Source organism: Brienomyrus brachyistius, chromosome 3 (assembly GCF_023856365.1).
Source record: "Brienomyrus brachyistius isolate T26 chromosome 3, BBRACH_0.4, whole genome shotgun sequence".
In the NCBI taxonomy this organism is placed as follows: domain Eukaryota; kingdom Metazoa; phylum Chordata; class Actinopteri; order Osteoglossiformes; family Mormyridae; genus Brienomyrus; species Brienomyrus brachyistius.
In genome coordinates this window covers 31499714-31518402 of record NC_064535.1, presented here as the reverse complement: position 1 = coordinate 31518402, position 18689 = coordinate 31499714, and the positions used below count along the sequence as shown (strand labels likewise).

Here is an 18689-nt window from a genome sequence, read left to right as displayed (position 1 = left end):
ACATCATCCAAGTAGAGCAACAATGCCTGACAATGCTGATCCCCAAAGATTCGCTGCATCAACCGTTGAAAGGTACTAGGCGCGTTACAAAGCCCAAATGGCATTCGGTTCCACTCAAAAAGCCCAAAAGGCGTGCAAAAGGCAGTCTTGGTCCTATCCGATGCCGCAACGGGCACTTGATTATAACCACTGGCTAGATCGAGGGTAGAAAACCAGCATGCACCTGAAAGGGCATCCAAAGATTCCTCGATGCGAGGCAATGGAAAAGCATCCTTACGGGTCTTACTATTTAGCTGCCGATAATCCACACACAACCGAGGGCTACCATCCTTTTTCCTAACCAGAACGATGGGGGATGCATAGGGACTGCAACTCTCCCGAATGACCTGTGCCTCAAACAGCTGTTGGATATGGGCCTTCACTACCTCATAATCAGAGGGAGGTAATCGCCGATAACGCTGACGAACCGGAATGTCATCCAATAATGGAATCTCGTGGGAAATGAGGTTACTGCAACCCAAATCCCCATCATGTGCAGCAAACACCGAGCTAAACTTCAACAAGACGGCCCTTACCTGATCCTGCTCTGAACTAGGCAATGCTGACAAATCAAGTTCCTGGATCCGCGTTTCAATGGAAGCATGGGCAACTTGATCGGTAACCGAACCAGCCACCGCCCTCACTTCAGCAACTCCAGTAGGCAAACTGGTTATAAGAACATCACTCAGCCTCCCCAGAATGGTACGGGGATACAACACCACTGCCTCTGTACCCACATTAACCACTGGAATATAAGCAGTTCCCCGATCCACTTGAACCAAAGCTGAAGGGGCCAAAAGCCCCCCGGGCAACCCAGCCGCATGCGGCTCAAACAAGACAGAGCCGTGCGCAATGTGACCAGAACAGGTAGTCGGAACAAATGCAAGGACACCCCCAGGGACACGAGACGCCCTGCCTCCCCTTACACGCACAGTCCTACAGGACTCAGTAGGGATCGCATCAACCTGATGACACTGCTGCAAAGCCTGCCAGACTGACCTCGGGGCCTGCACCACAGGCAGATGTTCAACCCAAAGCGGCCCATGCTGACCAAACAGGTCGCGATAACACTTACTAATGATGTTCATCCCTAAAACACCAGGTGCTTGGGGAACTACACCCCCGGGTGGATCCTTGACCACTAATACACCACAACCTGGTATCTCCCTACCACAAAGGGTCACATCCATTTCCAGATACCCAACATACGGAATGGCCAGGCCATTGGCAGCACGAAGCTGCAGCCACTGACACAGCTTCAATCGATCAGGCCCCCATGGTTCAAAATGGCTCCTAAAACAGCTTTCCGTAATCGTGGACACCATCGATCCAGTATCCACCAAGCAGGATACCTCCACCCCACCCATATTAACGCTAATGTGCGGACAAGATGACATTAACTGAGACACCATCCCCACATTCTCCACTACAGAGCCAGTAGAAACCCCCTCCGCGCTGTGGCTCAACAACGCGGCGGGTACTCGTTTCCCGGCTGCTGACCAGACTGGGCAAGGCTTGACACCGAGCCGGAAGAGGGTGGGTCCCTAGGACCAGAAACCCTTGGTCCCTCACAATTCCGTGCAAAGTGACCAGGTTGCTGACACCGGCGACAAATGACAGGGCCGTGAGGAGGGTGGCGAACTTGCTTAGAGGCCTGCAAAAGTGATACAGACCGAGTGAGCAAATTAATCTGCTCTTGTTGCTGTGTCAAAAGGTCCTTTAATTCTAGAAACTCCCTATTTGAGGCTACCACCCTAGAGGCAGAGTATGACTGACCTTGCAGCCCATAGGAGATACCATAGGCAGCAGGAACGGACAAGCTGCGACCGCGCCCACCAAAGGGGGTACCCTCACGTTCCCATCTAAGAGCCTCCCTCCGTACATCTAACAACCTCATGGAGGGTTGACACCGAACCAGTCGTTTCAACTCTCTACGGAGTGCACAATCAGCAACATGCTCCATAAATTGGTCTCTTAACATTACCTCGGCATTAGGTACCGCATGTGGCGCAGCCTGTTGAATCTTACCCATCAAACTCATTAGGGCCAATGAAAACTCAAGCAGACCCTCCCCATCCTGTTGCTTCCTAGAAAAGAAAGTTTCCTGCAACCATACATGAGAATAAGAACACCCATACAGCTCACGCAATATTGCCAGTATCCTTTCCGGGTCACCCCGTTCAACCGCGGAGCGATGTTTAATCTCCTCCTTGGCTCCCGCCTCTAAGTGGTCAAACAGAAAAAATGCTTGATCAGCAGATGACAAATGCCGAGCCCGCATACACGCTTGCACCTCGTCCTCCCATTCCTCGAAGCTCACCCCAGACCTGCCCCCAAACATGGGACACTTCCGGTCCTTAGAAATAAAAGCAAACCGGTCGGTAAAAACACGATGCTCGGCTGAAACAGGTGGAGGTGCAGGGGCGGATTGGGTGACAGAGGGATCTGGAGCCTCTGCTCGCTCCTGGCGCAACCAATCAATATCAGCCTGGAGCTGCCCCACCAAATCCCGGAGCTGTTGCACTTCGTCATCCATGACAATAAAGTAGGTGGACTACGAGACTCAGCAAATTTACGTAAAATACCGGCTCAACGGACACAAATGCTGCTGTTTTGCCTCTCGGTTACATACACATTCAAAACCAAATCATAAAACAAAAATAAAAATTCTCACCTATCCTTCCAAGGGAGTGATCAGGAAATCACATCTCCACCATATGCTGGTGAAGATCCTGCCGACTACGCCAAATCTGTGGCGTTACTGAGGGAGGAAGTAGCGAGGGAATACGGAAATGGACAACCCGACTACGCCACTCTGGGAATTGCACCCAGAGAATTAGAATACCGGAGTTCAAAACCCACTCCAATATAAAAGGACACAGATTCGTGATCACCATAGGGGAGACGCGAAGACCATAAACACTCCCTTTATTAGGCTGCTGTTAATTCACACTCCAAATGAAAACAAAAAGAAACCAAACAGCAAATTACTGAACCAAAATCACAGCACAAATAATACAAATCAAATCATGTTTAAAACACTCCAATCACACGACAAAAGAGGAAACCCAAACCAGGCAGCTGTTATCGGGAGGGGAATGGGAGGCGTACAGTCAGACAACACTCTAAGGGGTCCCGCAGTACATGACGCACGTACATCCACCCAAGGGGTGGGCTAAAAGAAAGCAACGCGACCACGCAGCGCGGTATCGCCCGACACGGATCCTCACCGCCCAGCACCAAGCCTTCCCAACGACGCCCCCCCCAATTTACATCCAATCAATAAAACACATTAATACTTAAAACCAATTAAAACATGAAACAAAACATAAAACATCCGGGCAAAACAGCAGCAATTGTAGTGACTTAGTATCCCGTTGATGGTCTGGCTCACGTCGGTCCGGGACACTCCAAGTCGCGATCCACTACAAATACAAACACAGTATTAGGTATGCCCCTACTACCCAAACGTTGGTAAAAGGAGACGAGACATACCTGGCAGATTACACGCGGTAAAAGTTGGAAAACCTTAAAAGCGGAAGCAACCGCAAGCTGCTAGATTTACCAAGCCCTTGCAACTGTAAGGAAGATACCAAAAGCACATTACAACCACCCATACAGCAAGCAAACGACCCCGTCCACTGATGCCCTACCTGCAGCGTTGGATATAGCCACAACTTCCGGAAAAGGAGATACTGGCGCACGGAGAGTCACGTCACCGCTTACAAATCAGTCACACGCAACCACAACCGGGTCCTATATACGCGCGCTGCCTGTAACAATTAAGCAATCAGGTTAATGAAATTACCGTGCCCCAACCAGATCGCACCCTCCAGCTCCACCTCATTACAATCTACCCCAGGATTTTGCATCGTCGTCCCGACGATGGACAGCTAAAACCCAACCCAGAGTTACTGCCAAGGTCTAAACATAGCCCCTACTGCATGAGACACAGGTCCGGAAGAACTCACAGCCCCTAAGGCCCCGCCCCCTACCGACCTAGGAAGATGATAAAGATTAGTATGTCGGCCTGCAGTGGTCCTGGCAGTTCTTCGTATCCCTACCCCACTGGTACTTGGCTGTTCCATCACTTGAGTGGTGACTACAGAGGGTCTTGAAGGGGTACCCGTATGCCAAGAGGCATATTCCTCCCCGCCTACCCCAGAGTGAATTGGCATGGCTGGAGGCAACGCTGCAGCCAACGACTGGGGGCACTGGGAAAGACCTGCACAGGCAGCCCCAGGGGCAGATGACACTGTATTCCCCTCCACTGCAGGGATCCGAACCCAGAGCTCCTGCTCAAACGAGTCCTCGGAGGTAGCCACCTCTTCAGCTGGAAAAGGCTGAGGATCACCTTCGACTTCACAACCAACACAGGGCTTAAGCATGGTCCGATGAACATGCTTGACCTTCTCTAGAGCATCAACTGGTGCGACAGTATAAACCACACCCTCCAACCTAGGGGTTTTCAATACCTTATGCACCACTGAACTCCAGAGGTCTTGGATTTTGTGTCGGCCCCGGACTCCAAGATCACGTACATACACTAACTGGTTCTCCTGTAACGGTGCAGCCTTCACCCGGTAATCATGGCGCTCCTTACGCCGCCCTGCGGCCATAGCAAGACGCTCCCTGGCACCCTCAAAAGCTAACTGAAGTCAGGTTTGATGCTCCACTATCCAGTCATTCACTGTACCAGGCACTGGTTCTTGAACCCTGCCCAACAAAAAATCCACAGGCAGTTTGGGATCTTGTCCAAACATAAGAAAGTATGGTGTCTCACCAGTAGATTGATGCGGTGTAGTATTGTAACTAAATGTCACCTGGGGTAAGCATGCTGACCAATCCCTCTTCTGGGATGCAGGGAGTGTCCGCAAAAGATTGTGCAAAGTACGATTGAAACGCTCACACTGACCGTTACCCGCTGGATGATACGGGGTAGTACGTGACTTACCAACACCATACAAAATGCAGAGTTGATGCATCAACGCACTCTCAAAATTACGGCCCTGGTCGGAATGAATACGGCCAGGGACTCCCAATTTGTAAAACCACTCGGTCACCAAAACATGCGCCACTGTTGAGGCGCGTTGGTCCCGTGTTGGTATAGCCAAAGTATACTTACTGAAGACATCAGTCATCACCAACACATTCTCCACCCCATTACGTGCTGGCTCCAAAATGGTGAAATCCAGGGCTACGATTTCATTGGGTCGTGAGGCCAATAAGTGTCCCATGTAGCTGTGGGGAACAGGCTGAGAGTCTTTACTGACCTGGCAGCGTTCACACTCCTGGCACCAGCATGTAATATCAGATGCCATTCCTGGCCAATAACACCGCTGCCGCACTAGCTGACTCGTTCTCTCGATACCTTGATGACCATGATCTTGATGAAGCTGTTTCAGCACCACCACCTGCAAGGACCTGGGCAAGACCAGCTGGAACACCTCTTCACCCCCATCAGGACGGAGAATCCTCCGATACAGCACCCCATCCTTTTCCACCAGACGGTCCCACTGACGTAACAACAACAAGGCTGAAGATGATAGCTGACCCCGTTCCACAGCAGTAGGACGCTCCCTCCTATTCCAAAAGGTCAGGATGCTACAAATATCAGGGTCAGCTTCTTGCTGAACTCGCAAGTCGACCGAAGAACACTGCGGAAAGACCGAAACAACCGCCTGTGACGCAAAGACGCAATTACTGGGTACCGGGGTCTGCTGCACGACAACTGGGACAGCCGTCCCAGGACGATCTGAGGCAGAACTAGACGGTAGATGTTGCCGAGACAAAGCATCAGCATTTCTATTACTAGTACCCGACCGATACTTCAGTTCATAATCAAACACCGCAAGTTGAGCCGCCCACCGCTGTTCGGTAGCACCCAGCTTGGCGGTAGAAAGATGGGCGAGGGGGTTATTATCAGTAAACACAATGCACTTAGCGCCCAACAGGTACTCACGAAATTTCTCCGTCATGGCCCACTTCAACGCAAGAAACTCGAGTTTCATGGAGCTGTAGTTCGACATGTTCCGCTCCGCGGGCCTCAAGCCCCGACTAGCATATGCAATAGGCCGAATAAGGCCACCCTGTTCTTGAGAAAGAACAGCACCCAGGCCCCCATGGCTTGCATCTATTTCCAATCGAAAAGGCAAAGAAAAATCGGCATAGGCCAACACTGGTGACCCCACCAATCTACTCTTTAAGCCCTCAAAGCTAAGCTCACACTGTTGTAGTCCATGCAGAAGCCAGAGAACGGCCTGAAGTGCCTCGCGACTTTGTCCCAACTAGCTCTGCCACTAACTTATGCAAAGGGGCTGCCAGCTGTGCAAATCCCTCCACGAAACGGCGATAATAGCTAGTGAACCCCAAAAAGGAGCGGAGCTCAGAAACATTAGAAGGCCTCTTCCACGTAGCCACAGCCTCAACCTTTTTAGGGTCTGTCGAGACACCCTGGCTTGAAATCACATGACCCAAGTAACCAACTTCCTTCTGGAAGAAAGCACATTTCTCCAACTTAGCTTTAAGGCCCTCCCGCTGTAGGCGTCCAAGTACCAACTCCAATCGTTCCAGATGCTGTACAACAGAGGAGGAAAAGACCACCACATCATCCAAGTAGAGCAACAATGCCTGACAATGCTGATCCCCAAAGATTCGCTGCATCAACCGTTGAAAGGTACTAGGCGCGTTACAAAGCCCAAATGGCATTCGGTTCCACTCAAAAAGCCCAAAAGGCGTGCAAAAGGCAGTCTTGGTCCTATCCGATGCCGCAACGGGCACTTGATTATAACCACTGGCTAGATCGAGGGTAGAAAACCAGCATGCACCTGAAAGGGCATCCAAAGATTCCTCGATGCGAGGCAATGGAAAAGCATCCTTACGGGTCTTACTATTTAGCTGCCGATAATCCACACACAACCGAGGGCTACCATCCTTTTTCCTAACCAGAACGATGGGGGATGCATAGGGACTGCAACTCTCCCGAATGACCTGTGCCTCAAACAGCTGTTGGATATGGGCCTTCACTACCTCATAATCAGAGGGAGGTAATCGCCGATAACGCTGACGAACCGGAATGTCATCCAATAATGGAATCTCGTGGGAAATGAGGTTACTGCAACCCAAATCCCCATCATGTGCAGCAAACACCGAGCTAAACTTCAACAAGACGGCCCTTACCTGATCCTGCTCTGAACTAGGCAATGCTGACAAATCAAGTTCCTGGATCCGCGTTTCAATGGAAGCATGGGCAACTTGATCGGTAACCGAACCAGCCACCGCCCTCACTTCAGCAACTCCAGTAGGCAAACTGGTTATAAGAACATCACTCAGCCTCCCCAGAATGGTACGGGGATACAACACCACTGCCTCTGTACCCACATTAACCACTGGAATATAAGCAGTTCCCCGATCCACTTGAACCAAAGCTGAAGGGGCCAAAAGCCCCCCGGGCAACCCAGCCGCATGCGGCTCAAACAAGACAGAGCCGTGCGCAATGTGACCAGAACAGGTAGTCGGAACAAATGCAAGGACACCCCCAGGGACACGAGACGCCCTGCCTCCCCTTACACGCACAGTCCTACAGGACTCAGTAGGGATCGCATCAACCTGATGACACTGCTGCAAAGCCTGCCAGACTGACCTCGGGGCCTGCACCACAGGCAGATGTTCAACCCAAAGCGGCCCATGCTGACCAAACAGGTCGCGATAACACTTACTAATGATGTTCATCCCTAAAACACCAGGTGCTTGGGGAACTACACCCCCGGGTGGATCCTTGACCACTAATACACCACAACCTGGTATCTCCCTACCACAAAGGGTCACATCCATTTCCAGATACCCAACATACGGAATGGCCAGGCCATTGGCAGCACGAAGCTGCAGCCACTGACACAGCTTCAATCGATCAGGCCCCCATGGTTCAAAATGGCTCCTAAAACAGCTTTCCGTAATCGTGGACACCATCGATCCAGTATCCACCAAGCAGGATACCTCCACCCCACCCATATTAACGCTAATGTGCGGACAAGATGACATTAACTGAGACACCATCCCCACATTCTCCACTACAGAGCCAGTAGAAACCCCCTCCGCGCTGTGGCTCAACAACGCGGCGGGTACTCGTTTCCCGGCTGCTGACCAGACTGGGCAAGGCTTGACACCGAGCCGGAAGAGGGTGGGTCCCTAGGACCAGAAACCCTTGGTCCCTCACAATTCCGTGCAAAGTGACCAGGTTGCTGACACCGGCGACAAATGACAGGGCCGTGAGGAGGGTGGCGAACTTGCTTAGAGGCCTGCAAAAGTGATACAGACCGAGTGAGCAAATTAATCTGCTCTTGTTGCTGTGTCAAAAGGTCCTTTAATTCTAGAAACTCCCTATTTGAGGCTACCACCCTAGAGGCAGAGTATGACTGACCTTGCAGCCCATAGGAGATACCATAGGCAGCAGGAACGGACAAGCTGCGACCGCGCCCACCAAAGGGGGTACCCTCACGTTCCCATCTAAGAGCCTCCCTCCGTACATCTAACAACCTCATGGAGGGTTGACACCGAACCAGTCGTTTCAACTCTCTACGGAGTGCACAATCAGCAACATGCTCCATAAATTGGTCTCTTAACATTACCTCGGCATTAGGTACCGCATGTGGCGCAGCCTGTTGAATCTTACCCATCAAACTCATTAGGGCCAATGAAAACTCAAGCAGACCCTCCCCATCCTGTTGCTTCCTAGAAAAGAAAGTTTCCTGCAACCATACATGAGAATAAGAACACCCATACAGCTCACGCAATATTGCCAGTATCCTTTCCGGGTCACCCCGTTCAACCGCGGAGCGATGTTTAATCTCCTCCTTGGCTCCCGCCTCTAAGTGGTCAAACAGAAAAAATGCTTGATCAGCAGATGACAAATGCCGAGCCCGCATACACGCTTGCACCTCGTCCTCCCATTCCTCGAAGCTCACCCCAGACCTGCCCCCAAACATGGGACACTTCCGGTCCTTAGAAATAAAAGCAAACCGGTCGGTAAAAACACGATGCTCGGCTGAAACAGGTGGAGGTGCAGGGGCGGATTGGGTGACAGAGGGATCTGGAGCCTCTGCTCGCTCCTGGCGCAACCAATCAATATCAGCCTGGAGCTGCCCCACCAAATCCCGGAGCTGTTGCACTTCGTCATCCATGACAATAAAGTAGGTGGACTACGAGACTCAGCAAATTTACGTAAAATACCGGCTCAACGGACACAAATGCTGCTGTTTTGCCTCTCGGTTACATACACATTCAAAACCAAATCATAAAACAAAAATAAAAATTCTCACCTATCCTTCCAAGGGAGTGATCAGGAAATCACATCTCCACCATATGCTGGTGAAGATCCTGCCGACTACGCCAAATCTGTGGCGTTACTGAGGGAGGAAGTAGCGAGGGAATATGGAAATGGACAACCCGACTACGCCACTCTGGGAATTGCACCCAGAGAATTAGAATACCGGAGTTCAAAACCCACTCCAATATAAAAGGACACAGATTCGTGATCACCATAGGGGAGACGCGAAGACCATAAACACTCCCTTTATTAGGCTGCTGTTAATTCACACTCCAAATGAAAACAAAAAGAAACCAAACAGCAAATTACTGAACCAAAATCACAGCACAAATAATACAAATCAAATCATGTTTAAAACACTCCAATCACACGACAAAAGAGGAAACCCAAACCAGGCAGCTGTTATCGGGAGGGGAATGGGAGGCGTACAGTCAGACAACACTCTAAGGGGTCCCGCAGTACATGACGCACGTACATCCACCCAAGGGGTGGGCTAAAAGAAAGCAACGCGACCACGCAGCGCGGTATCGCCCGACACGGATCCTCACCGCCCAGCACCAAGCCTTCCCAACGACGCCCCCCCCAATTTACATCCAATCAATAAAACACATTAATACTTAAAACCAATTAAAACATGAAACAAAACATAAAACATCCGGGCAAAACAGCAGCAATTGTAGTGACTTAGTATCCCGTTGATGGTCTGGCTCACGTCGGTCCGGGACACTCCAAGTCGCGATCCACTACAAATACAAACACAGTATTAGGTATGCCCCTACTACCCAAACGTTGGTAAAAGGAGACGAGACATACCTGGCAGATTACACGCGGTAAAAGTTGGAAAACCTTAAAAGCGGAAGCAACCGCAAGCTGCTAGATTTACCAAGCCCTTGCAACTGTAAGGAAGATACCAAAAGCACATTACAACCACCCATACAGCAAGCAAACGACCCCGTCCACTGATGCCCTACCTGCAGCGTTGGATATAGCCACAACTTCCGGAAAAGGAGATACTGGCGCACGGAGAGTCACGTCACCGCTTACAAATCAGTCACACGCAACCACAACCGGGTCCTATATACGCGCGCTGGCTGTAACAATTAAGCAATTAGGTTAATGAAATTACCGTGCCCCAACCAGATCGCACCCTCCAGCTCCACCTCATTACAATAACAAGATTTGACAAGGGACAGATGACAGCCATAACCAATGAACCTATCACCAAGGACTTGGGGCAACAAGGAACAGGCGGGCTACATTTACAATCCAGAGGCACTATCCATACAAGTGATCCATCTTGCAACACCACAGCATAGGAGGTCGCTGGTGATCCATCTTCCAGCCTCAAAGAAATCCCATCGACAAACAGGATGTTGCCTCTTTCCAATGGGATGTCATTCAGATCCGGCCTAAGTCTGCACACACAGTCAATGCAAACAATCATGCAGTCCTAGCCCAATTGTCAAATTAACCAATTTAAACTCAAAATCTTTTATCCACTCAGCCCCTCCTTTACCAGAAAACTGAGCAGTGCAATGTAATATTTCAGGCTGTTCTTGACCTTCAGGGATATGGTGTGTCAGAACTGTGTCATCTGCTAGCCACCAAGCAGCAAAGGCTTCTTTCTCCAATAAGCAAAACAGTCCCAAATCCTCTGAGGTCACAGTGAAACCGTCTTCCCCTATTTCCACCTTCATCCCCAGTTTCCCCATTAAGTCCCTCCCCAGCAGGTTGACAGGACAATAGGGGGAAACTAGGAACTGGTGCTGACACACAGTGGCCCCTGGGCTCCTTTCCACTAATAAAGGTTCTGTTTCTTCTAGGAATCCGGGGTATTCTAGAGGCACCGATTATTTTTACAGTTCTGCCAGTGGTGGGGACTTCCGACACCTCCTCCTCTCTGATTCTTGACCTTGTAGCTCCCGTATCCACAAGAAAATGGATTTCCCTTCCCTCCACTCTTAATTTAAGCAATGGGTCATCTGCTAGGTGTTGGGTTAAGGCGATGAACTGATCCTCTTCACCACCTGTCCCCACAATCTCCTATTGGGTAGGAGGAGTAGGCCACCCGGCTGGGACACTGGCTGGCGAGATGTCCCTGTTGTTTGCAAACATAACACATCACAGGCCCTGGTCTTACTTCTCCCCCTCATCCAGCTTGATTCCCCTGCACAACCTGAGGCAGAGGGCAGTTCCTGTAGAAATTTTTCTTGTCCACTCCTCTAGGTGGACCAGGTGGACCCTGTCCTCTCCTTTCCAGTATTATTTCACAACATTCTAGCTCCAGTATGTTGAATGTGCCCTCCTTTAGCCGTCTACCCACAGGACCTATGAAATATCTGTTCTGGCCCCGATACACACTCCCCTTCTCAGGGTAGTTGCCATCTGTACAAAGCACACAGCTGCTGGGTGACCACTAAACTAAACAAGACACCTAGTTACTGGGTGACGAAAGAATCATAAAAGAACCAACTGTAATTCCAAACATTTGTTTTAAAAGCACAATTACCAAGCTTATCCCAGCATATCTCATATTCAACACACCCCAGACACTTTTGTGCTATATTAGTCCACAGGGCTATTCCATTATTCCATTTACTGTTGACACCTGCATGCGACAGTGTGGAGCAAAATCAAGTCCATGTATCGTTTTCTCTCACTGAGGATACTGCACCTGGGAGATTCCACACCCTTTACCACATACACATTCTCCAAAAACTACATACCCTATCGACATACACCATTATACTCCTGTGGGACCGAGAGTGGGCCAAACAGTCCCTCAGCTTGGTGCCAGGGGTCTACGATAGCGCCTGTTTTAGGTTGTTCCTGTCCTCACACAGGAATCTTACCTGTCCATCACCTGTTACTCAGTGCTGTGCTACCGCATGCAATGCATTCATTGTCCAGCCTCCACCATACAATGCCGCACCACGCAGTGCACACACCACCCTGCCCTCTGCCCTTGATGCCCCAAGCCCACACTGTCATGTCTGGCCCCCTGTGGGTGGTTAGCTATAAATTGACCTGATTTGTTACCATGTTCATAATTTTGCCAGCAAAGTCTTTGTGCTATGAATTGAGTTTTTTTTTATTAATAATTTCATTTAATGTTAGTTTTGCTTTACGTATTTTGTTCAGCATTTCATGTTCCTAGGATGATACGTAGGCTTCTTCTAAGGATTTGATGGTTTCTTCTAATTCCTGAATTAATTTGTTTTCTCTTTTCTTTTTACAAGATGAGAATGAGATTATTTTACCTCTCATCACAGCTTTGCCTGCTTCCCAGGGAACAGATGCTGATGTTCCAGGCAGGTCATTATAGTCTAAATATAAAGGCCACTCTTTTTTGAAATAGTTAATAAAATATCCATCTTTAAGCAATGATGCATTAAATCTCCAGTTTCTACTTGGTGGAATGGCCTACTTATTTATTAGGGTTAAAGATACAGGAGCATGATCGCTGACAGCTATAGGGTGTATCTCTGTGTCTGAAATGTCACTCAGCAGTGAGCTACTGACTAGGAAATAATCCAGACGAGAGTAAGAGTGATGGACATATGAGAAGGAAGTATATTCCCTATAATTGGGGTGAAGAAAACGCCATGCATCTCAAAGTCCGTAGTCACTCATGTACTGTTTAACTATATTTGTGGATTCCCAATTGCGCTGAGCAGCTGTACTGAGCCTGTCCATTTCTTTATTTAGTCCAAAGTTGAGGTCGCCCCGAAGAACAAGTGCACAATCTAGATGTTCAGAGAGTGCAGTAAAGAAAATGTGGAAGAAGGAGGGGCTATCAACATTTGTACCATATATACTAACAATACATAACTTTTTGTTAAGCATAGATAATTTAATGATTATTAATCTACCCTCTGGATCTGTAATTGTGTTGAGCACTGTGAAATTAATATTTTTAAGTATTAAAATTGCTAGCCCCCTTTGCCTAGAGTTATAGCAGGCTGAGAACACGTTAGGAAACTCAGGTGTTTTAAGTTCCTCTGTAGCTGTGACAGGTCTATGAGTCTCTTGTAGTAAAACAACTTCTGCCTGTAGTTTTTTAAGCTGGCTAAATATTTTTAACCTCTTCTCTCTGGAGCCATGCACATTCCATGAGCCAAACCTTAGTGTGCCTATGTGTAGCTAATGTTGCACGTGCAAATGAAGGAGATATGAGCAATGTGTATGCGCTTGTGTGCTTGTGTCTTATATGTCTGTGCGCGCTAAGAGGTCTGAGTGGTTGTGTTGAGGCTGAGTGCATATGTACATGGAGAAACCTTATGAACACCAGCACGCTCACAGACACACACTGCCTTGATCAACTGTTACTTCTAAACATATAATGTAATACTAGTTATATGTACTGTTCAACAACATTTAACATTTATTGCTCATTGTGATTCGTACAGATGTTGGTTATTGTTTTCTCTTTTCAGCAGGTATTGAAGCAGATTATCTGTGTTTTTTTTCTCTCTCCCTATCGCCCTTCTCATTTTTTCCCCTCTCTCTCCCTCTGCTTCTCTTGAGGAAATAAAAATAAATAAATAGAATATTTACCAATATTTCTAAGCCCTGTATGTCAGTAACAGGATTACATCTTTCCCCAAAAACCTGTTGTATACAATCCTATACATGTCTTCTGCCCTCTGGTGGCAAAGGTCTTTATTTTCAAGAATCCAAGGTGGCTGCATGCATGTTGTAACCCAAAGCGTTTTCATTTGATAAAATGTCCTATTTTTGGAACAGCTACAGTAAGCGCAATGTAGCCAAAATTTTATTTCAAAATGAGCCTTTATTAGTGTGAAACAAATCATGCCGTAATATATCAATATATATTTTATAGAAAACCGGTGGTGGAAATGTGTTTATCAAATATAATCAACATTAATGTTGTGACGTTGGTTCATGTTCCTGAGTGTGTCATCCTCATTAAATCCTGTGTTCACCCAACTCCTGCTCCTGTTTCCCCAGTCCATCCCCTGAGATTCATGACACCCAGGTTAAGTAGTTATACTGTAATTACTAAAGTCCATTCATATCCTGGAACTAAATCTCCCGTAACTGACTAATTGGGACTTCGACAATATTGTTTATTGGAGAATCAAGCCATTCAAGCATAATAATTAATTAATATTAATAATTCTCTCCCTAACTCCGCCAATCCATGTCCACTGACTGTTGAATCCGCTACCAATGACTTTCTCTCCTCTCTCCTCAACTCTATTAATTTACTCTGTCCTCTGTCTTCCAAGCCTGAACGTGCTTCCCCCTCGACCCCATGGCTATCTAAAGCCCTACGAAGCAATCGGAGAGGACTAAGAGCAGTTGAAAGAAGATGGAGGAAAACGCATCACCACAATGACCTCCTTTCTTATCGTTCTTTTCTATCTAAGTTTGCCACTGATTTATCTTCTGCCACATGTTCCTTCTACAGAACCAAGTTCGAAGAATCTGCATCTAATCCTCGCAAACTTTTTGCCACGTTTTCTTCACTACTCATCCCATCCCCTTCTGCTTCCCCAGCTCTCACATCCGAAGAAGATCGCTACTATCAGAAGCTCCTTCCCTCCGACTGACAAGCTGCCCACCTGCTCACAACCTACCTGCGCTGCCTAGCTTCTTGACTTCACTCCACCTTCCTATCAGGATGTGTCTCAGATCCTGATAACCAGCAACCCCACCACATGTTTACTCGACCCATTCCCTTCTGACGTGCTACAGCTTATTTCTCAGGATCTTCTCCCACACATCGCACACATAGTCAATGACTCCTTAATGTCATTGACTCCTTAAATACCCATGTTCTGACTGCCTTCAAGTCAGCAGTTGTCACCCCCATTCTAAAGAAACCTTCTTTGGACTGCACAGATGTTAACTACTAGAGACCAGTGTCCCTGCTCTCCTTTCTTTCAAAAGTACTGCAACAAGCTGTTTATAACCAACTTAATACCTTTCTCTCTGAAAATGCACTTCACGACTCTCACCAGTCTGGATTCAAAGCTGCACATTCCACTGAGACTCTTTCTCGTCGTCTCTGAAAAACTTCATGCAGCCAAATCCTCCAACCTGTCCTTGGTTCTGATTCTCTTGAACCTGTTTGCAGCCTTTGACACAGTCAATCACCAGATCCTCCTGGATACTGTCTCCAGTCTTGGGATTTCAGGTACAGTCTGGTAATGGTTTGCATCTTACCTTGCGCCTGCTAAATGCTTTAAATGATTGGGTACCTTGCTATGCCATCTGAAATGACCAGCTATGGTCATTTCAGGTGGCATAGCAAGGCTCTCAATCATCCCCAAGAAGGCAGGCCACTGGTGTTCCTCATAGCTCAGTCCTAGGACCCCTTCTCTTCTCCATATACAAGGGTTCTCTTTAGAAGGTCATATTTGCACATGGGCTCTCCTACCACTGTTATACAGATGACACTCAACTCTTTCTTTCCTTTCCACCTGATGACCATCAGGTCTAAACTTGACTCTCAGACTGCCAGACTGATACCTGAAATGTCTGAAATCTGTACACAAGTCCTAAGCTCTCCTTTTCAATTTGTGCATAGTGGAATTCAGTGTTTGTCATTGTTCTTGACTGGCCTCTGTATCATCTCCATGAGCCTGTAATAGCACAGCTCCAATGCCATTCTTGGACGAGTATGTGGATATTTTGGTCTTGAGGGATAAAAAAATGTCAGCACTGGTTCTGTTGTGAGAATGGTTTTCAGATGTGTCTATTCTTCTTCATGATAGACAGTCCACTTAAACTCACACTTATCCTGTAACAGCTCTCTCAGGTGCACTGTTTTAGAAGACAGATTTGGTATGAACTTGCCAATGAAATTTATCATCCACAGGACCCTTTTTATTTTCAAACCTTGGAATTTCTAATATTGCTTCCAACTTGCTCTTCTCTGGCTCTACACCTGCTTCAGACAGCTTGTTATCTAAAAAGGTGATTTACTTCAATCCAAACTGACATTTCTCCCTAGTCAGCTTCAGTCCTTACTTCCGGATCCGTTTAAGCACTTTGATAAGCCTGTCATTGTGTTGTTCCTGTGTGGCTCCCCAGACAACTATGTCATCCGCATGTAACACTTCTGAAGCAGAACTTATTCCAAAAGGTATTCTTTGGAAACAATAGCAGCCATATGGGGTATTGAATGTACAGTACTTGGTGGTATCCTTGTGCGATCTCAACAACCAAAAATCTTGGGATGCATCCAATTTGCTGAAATACTTGGCACCAGTCATTTCACTAGTTATCTCATCTCTGGTTGGAATTTGATAATGATCTCTCTTTATGTTGTCATTTAGGTCTTTCAGATCCATGTACATATGGCAGTCTCTGTTCTGTTTTCTGACACACGGCATTGAATTCACCCATTCCTTGGGCTCTTCCACTTTCTTTATAACTCTCCTAGTGGTGTCATTCAGTTGAGCTCCTGCTTCAGCTTTTCACGCAGTGGTGCCGGGAACCATTTGGGAGCATGGATCACTGGCTGGGCATCATCCTATAGTTGTACTTTACTGTATAGGTGAATAGGTAAATGGTAAGACACCAAACCCCTTGAAGACATTTGAATACTGACCCACTATTGACTCTACACTGTTCTGGGGACTCCCGCTGTTGATGCAGTATACCCGCTGTACCAGGTCTAGATTTTCACATGCCCCGTCACCTAGTAGTAAGTCATGTCTGTCCGGAACCACCACAAACATGAGCTGATGTTATTTTTCTTTTACTCTCACTTTGATTTTGCATGTGGCTTTTGTAGTGATGTGCTGCCCATTGTGGGCTTTAAGCTTCATCCAGGTTGGATAAATGTGTGGTTTTACCTGCATGACTCAGATGTCACATTCACTTAATAAGTTGGCTTGGGCTCCTGTGCCAACCTGAGAGGAATGACAGCTCCATTTATCTGTAATGGCACCATCCACTTGTCCTTCTCAATACGTTCACATTTAATGTAAACTGTCTCTTGTGAGTTTGAATTATCCTGCGCTACCATGACTAAAAAGAATGAATCAGCACAAGCCATCTCTTCCATTGTACGAACACGCTCATCTCTGATACACTTTCCCTTAGATAAACATTACTTGGCGTAATGATTCTTCCCTTTGCCATATGCTGGACATTGTTTAGGGGCATGCCGGGAGCCACATCTTTTACATTTAAATATCTCTGTGGATTTTTGCGGGCGGCATGGTGGTGCAGTGGTTAGCAATGTTGCCTCACACCTCTGGGACCTGGGTTCGAGTCTCCGCCTGGGTTACGTGTGTGTGGTTACGTGTGTATGTTGCATGTTCTCCCCATGTCGTCGTGGGGTTTCCTCCAGGTACTCCGGTTTCCCCCCACAGTCCAAAAACATGCTGAGGCTAATTGGAGTTGCTAAATTGCATGTAGGTGTGAATAGTGTGTGAATGTGCCCTGTGATGGGCTGGCCCCCCATCCTGGGTTGTTCCCTGCCTCGTGCCTATTGCTTTCGGGATAGGCTCCGGACCCCCTGCGACCCAATAGGATAAGCAGTTTGGAAAATGGATGGATGGATGATTAAGTTGTTGTTACATGCACAACAAACCATTTTAGAAAGAACTTGGGAGTAGAAATGTCTGAAGAGCTAAAAACTGAGGCACTGTCCCACACTCATCTTTCTTTAATAAATACTTGTCAAAGGCTAATATTGTCATACCCGGCTCGTCCGCTCCTCGTGTGTGCCACGCCCCCCTGATTATCCACGTGTGCTTCCCTGATCGTACCCAGCTGTCTTGTTACTTTGATTGATCCTGTCCTTTTAAGGCCATGTCTTGCCTGAGTCCTTCGTCCATCATTGATGTTTGTCGATGTCAGTACCTGCCCGTGTTCCGTCCTGCCCTTGCCCGCAAATAAATCCCCGTTTTCCCCGATTTTCGCCTGCCTGCCTTCTCCTTGCCTGCCTGTTCACCTCTTCCCACATCGTGAGAAATATAATTTTTTAAATTGCAAAAACTCCACTATTATTAATCTAAATAATTTGTACCCATCTACATCTGCATTTAAACAATTCTCAGTTGGTAAGCGGCCCAAAGTATGACAAGACAATATCCCCCACACCATTACACTACCACCAGCAGCCTGAATTGTTGATAAAAGGCAGGATGGATCCATGCTTTTGATGTTTACACCAAATTCTGATCCTACTCATCTATCCAAGTAATATTTTTACAATCTTCCATTGTCCAATTTTGGTGTATCAGTGCCCACTGCATCCTGAGCATCCTGTTGTTAGCTGACAGGAGTGGCACCCAGTGTGGTCTGGATGTTCTTCTCTGACCTCAAGGAGTGAAGGAATTTT

At 47.6% G+C, this 18689-nt stretch overlaps 1 protein-coding gene across 8 annotated transcripts; it reads right to left on the bottom strand.

Moving 5' to 3' along the window:
* Window positions 1–1070: 1070 nt before the first annotated feature.
* LOC125738052 (uncharacterized) lies at window positions 1071–10428 on the bottom strand. 8 transcript variants are annotated; one of them, XM_049006571.1, is made up of 3 exons: window positions 10336–10428; window positions 10178–10260; window positions 1071–3464 (listed from the first exon to the last, which is right to left on the bottom strand). In XM_049006571.1, exon 3 carries the CDS (start codon window positions 2573–2575, stop codon window positions 1502–1504), a length of 1074 nt encoding a protein of 357 aa, XP_048862528.1. In that variant the 5' UTR covers window positions 2576–3464; window positions 10178–10260; window positions 10336–10428; the 3' UTR covers window positions 1071–1501. The 8 variants fall into 8 exon arrangements, with proteins under 8 accessions (XP_048862528.1, XP_048862529.1, XP_048862530.1 ...); XM_049006572.1 differs by lacking the exon at window positions 10178–10260 and adding an exon at window positions 3535–3617; XM_049006573.1 differs by lacking the exons at window positions 10178–10260; window positions 10336–10428 and adding exons at window positions 3535–3617; window positions 3693–3759.
* Between the last annotated feature and the right edge of the window lie 8261 nt (window positions 10429–18689).

Bases quoted from the DNA above. Each gene is read 5' to 3' on its own strand.
- LOC125738052 (XM_049006571.1), bottom strand. From the start codon at position 2,575: ATGGATGACGAAGTGCAACAGCTCCGGGATTTGGTGGGGCAGCTCCAG.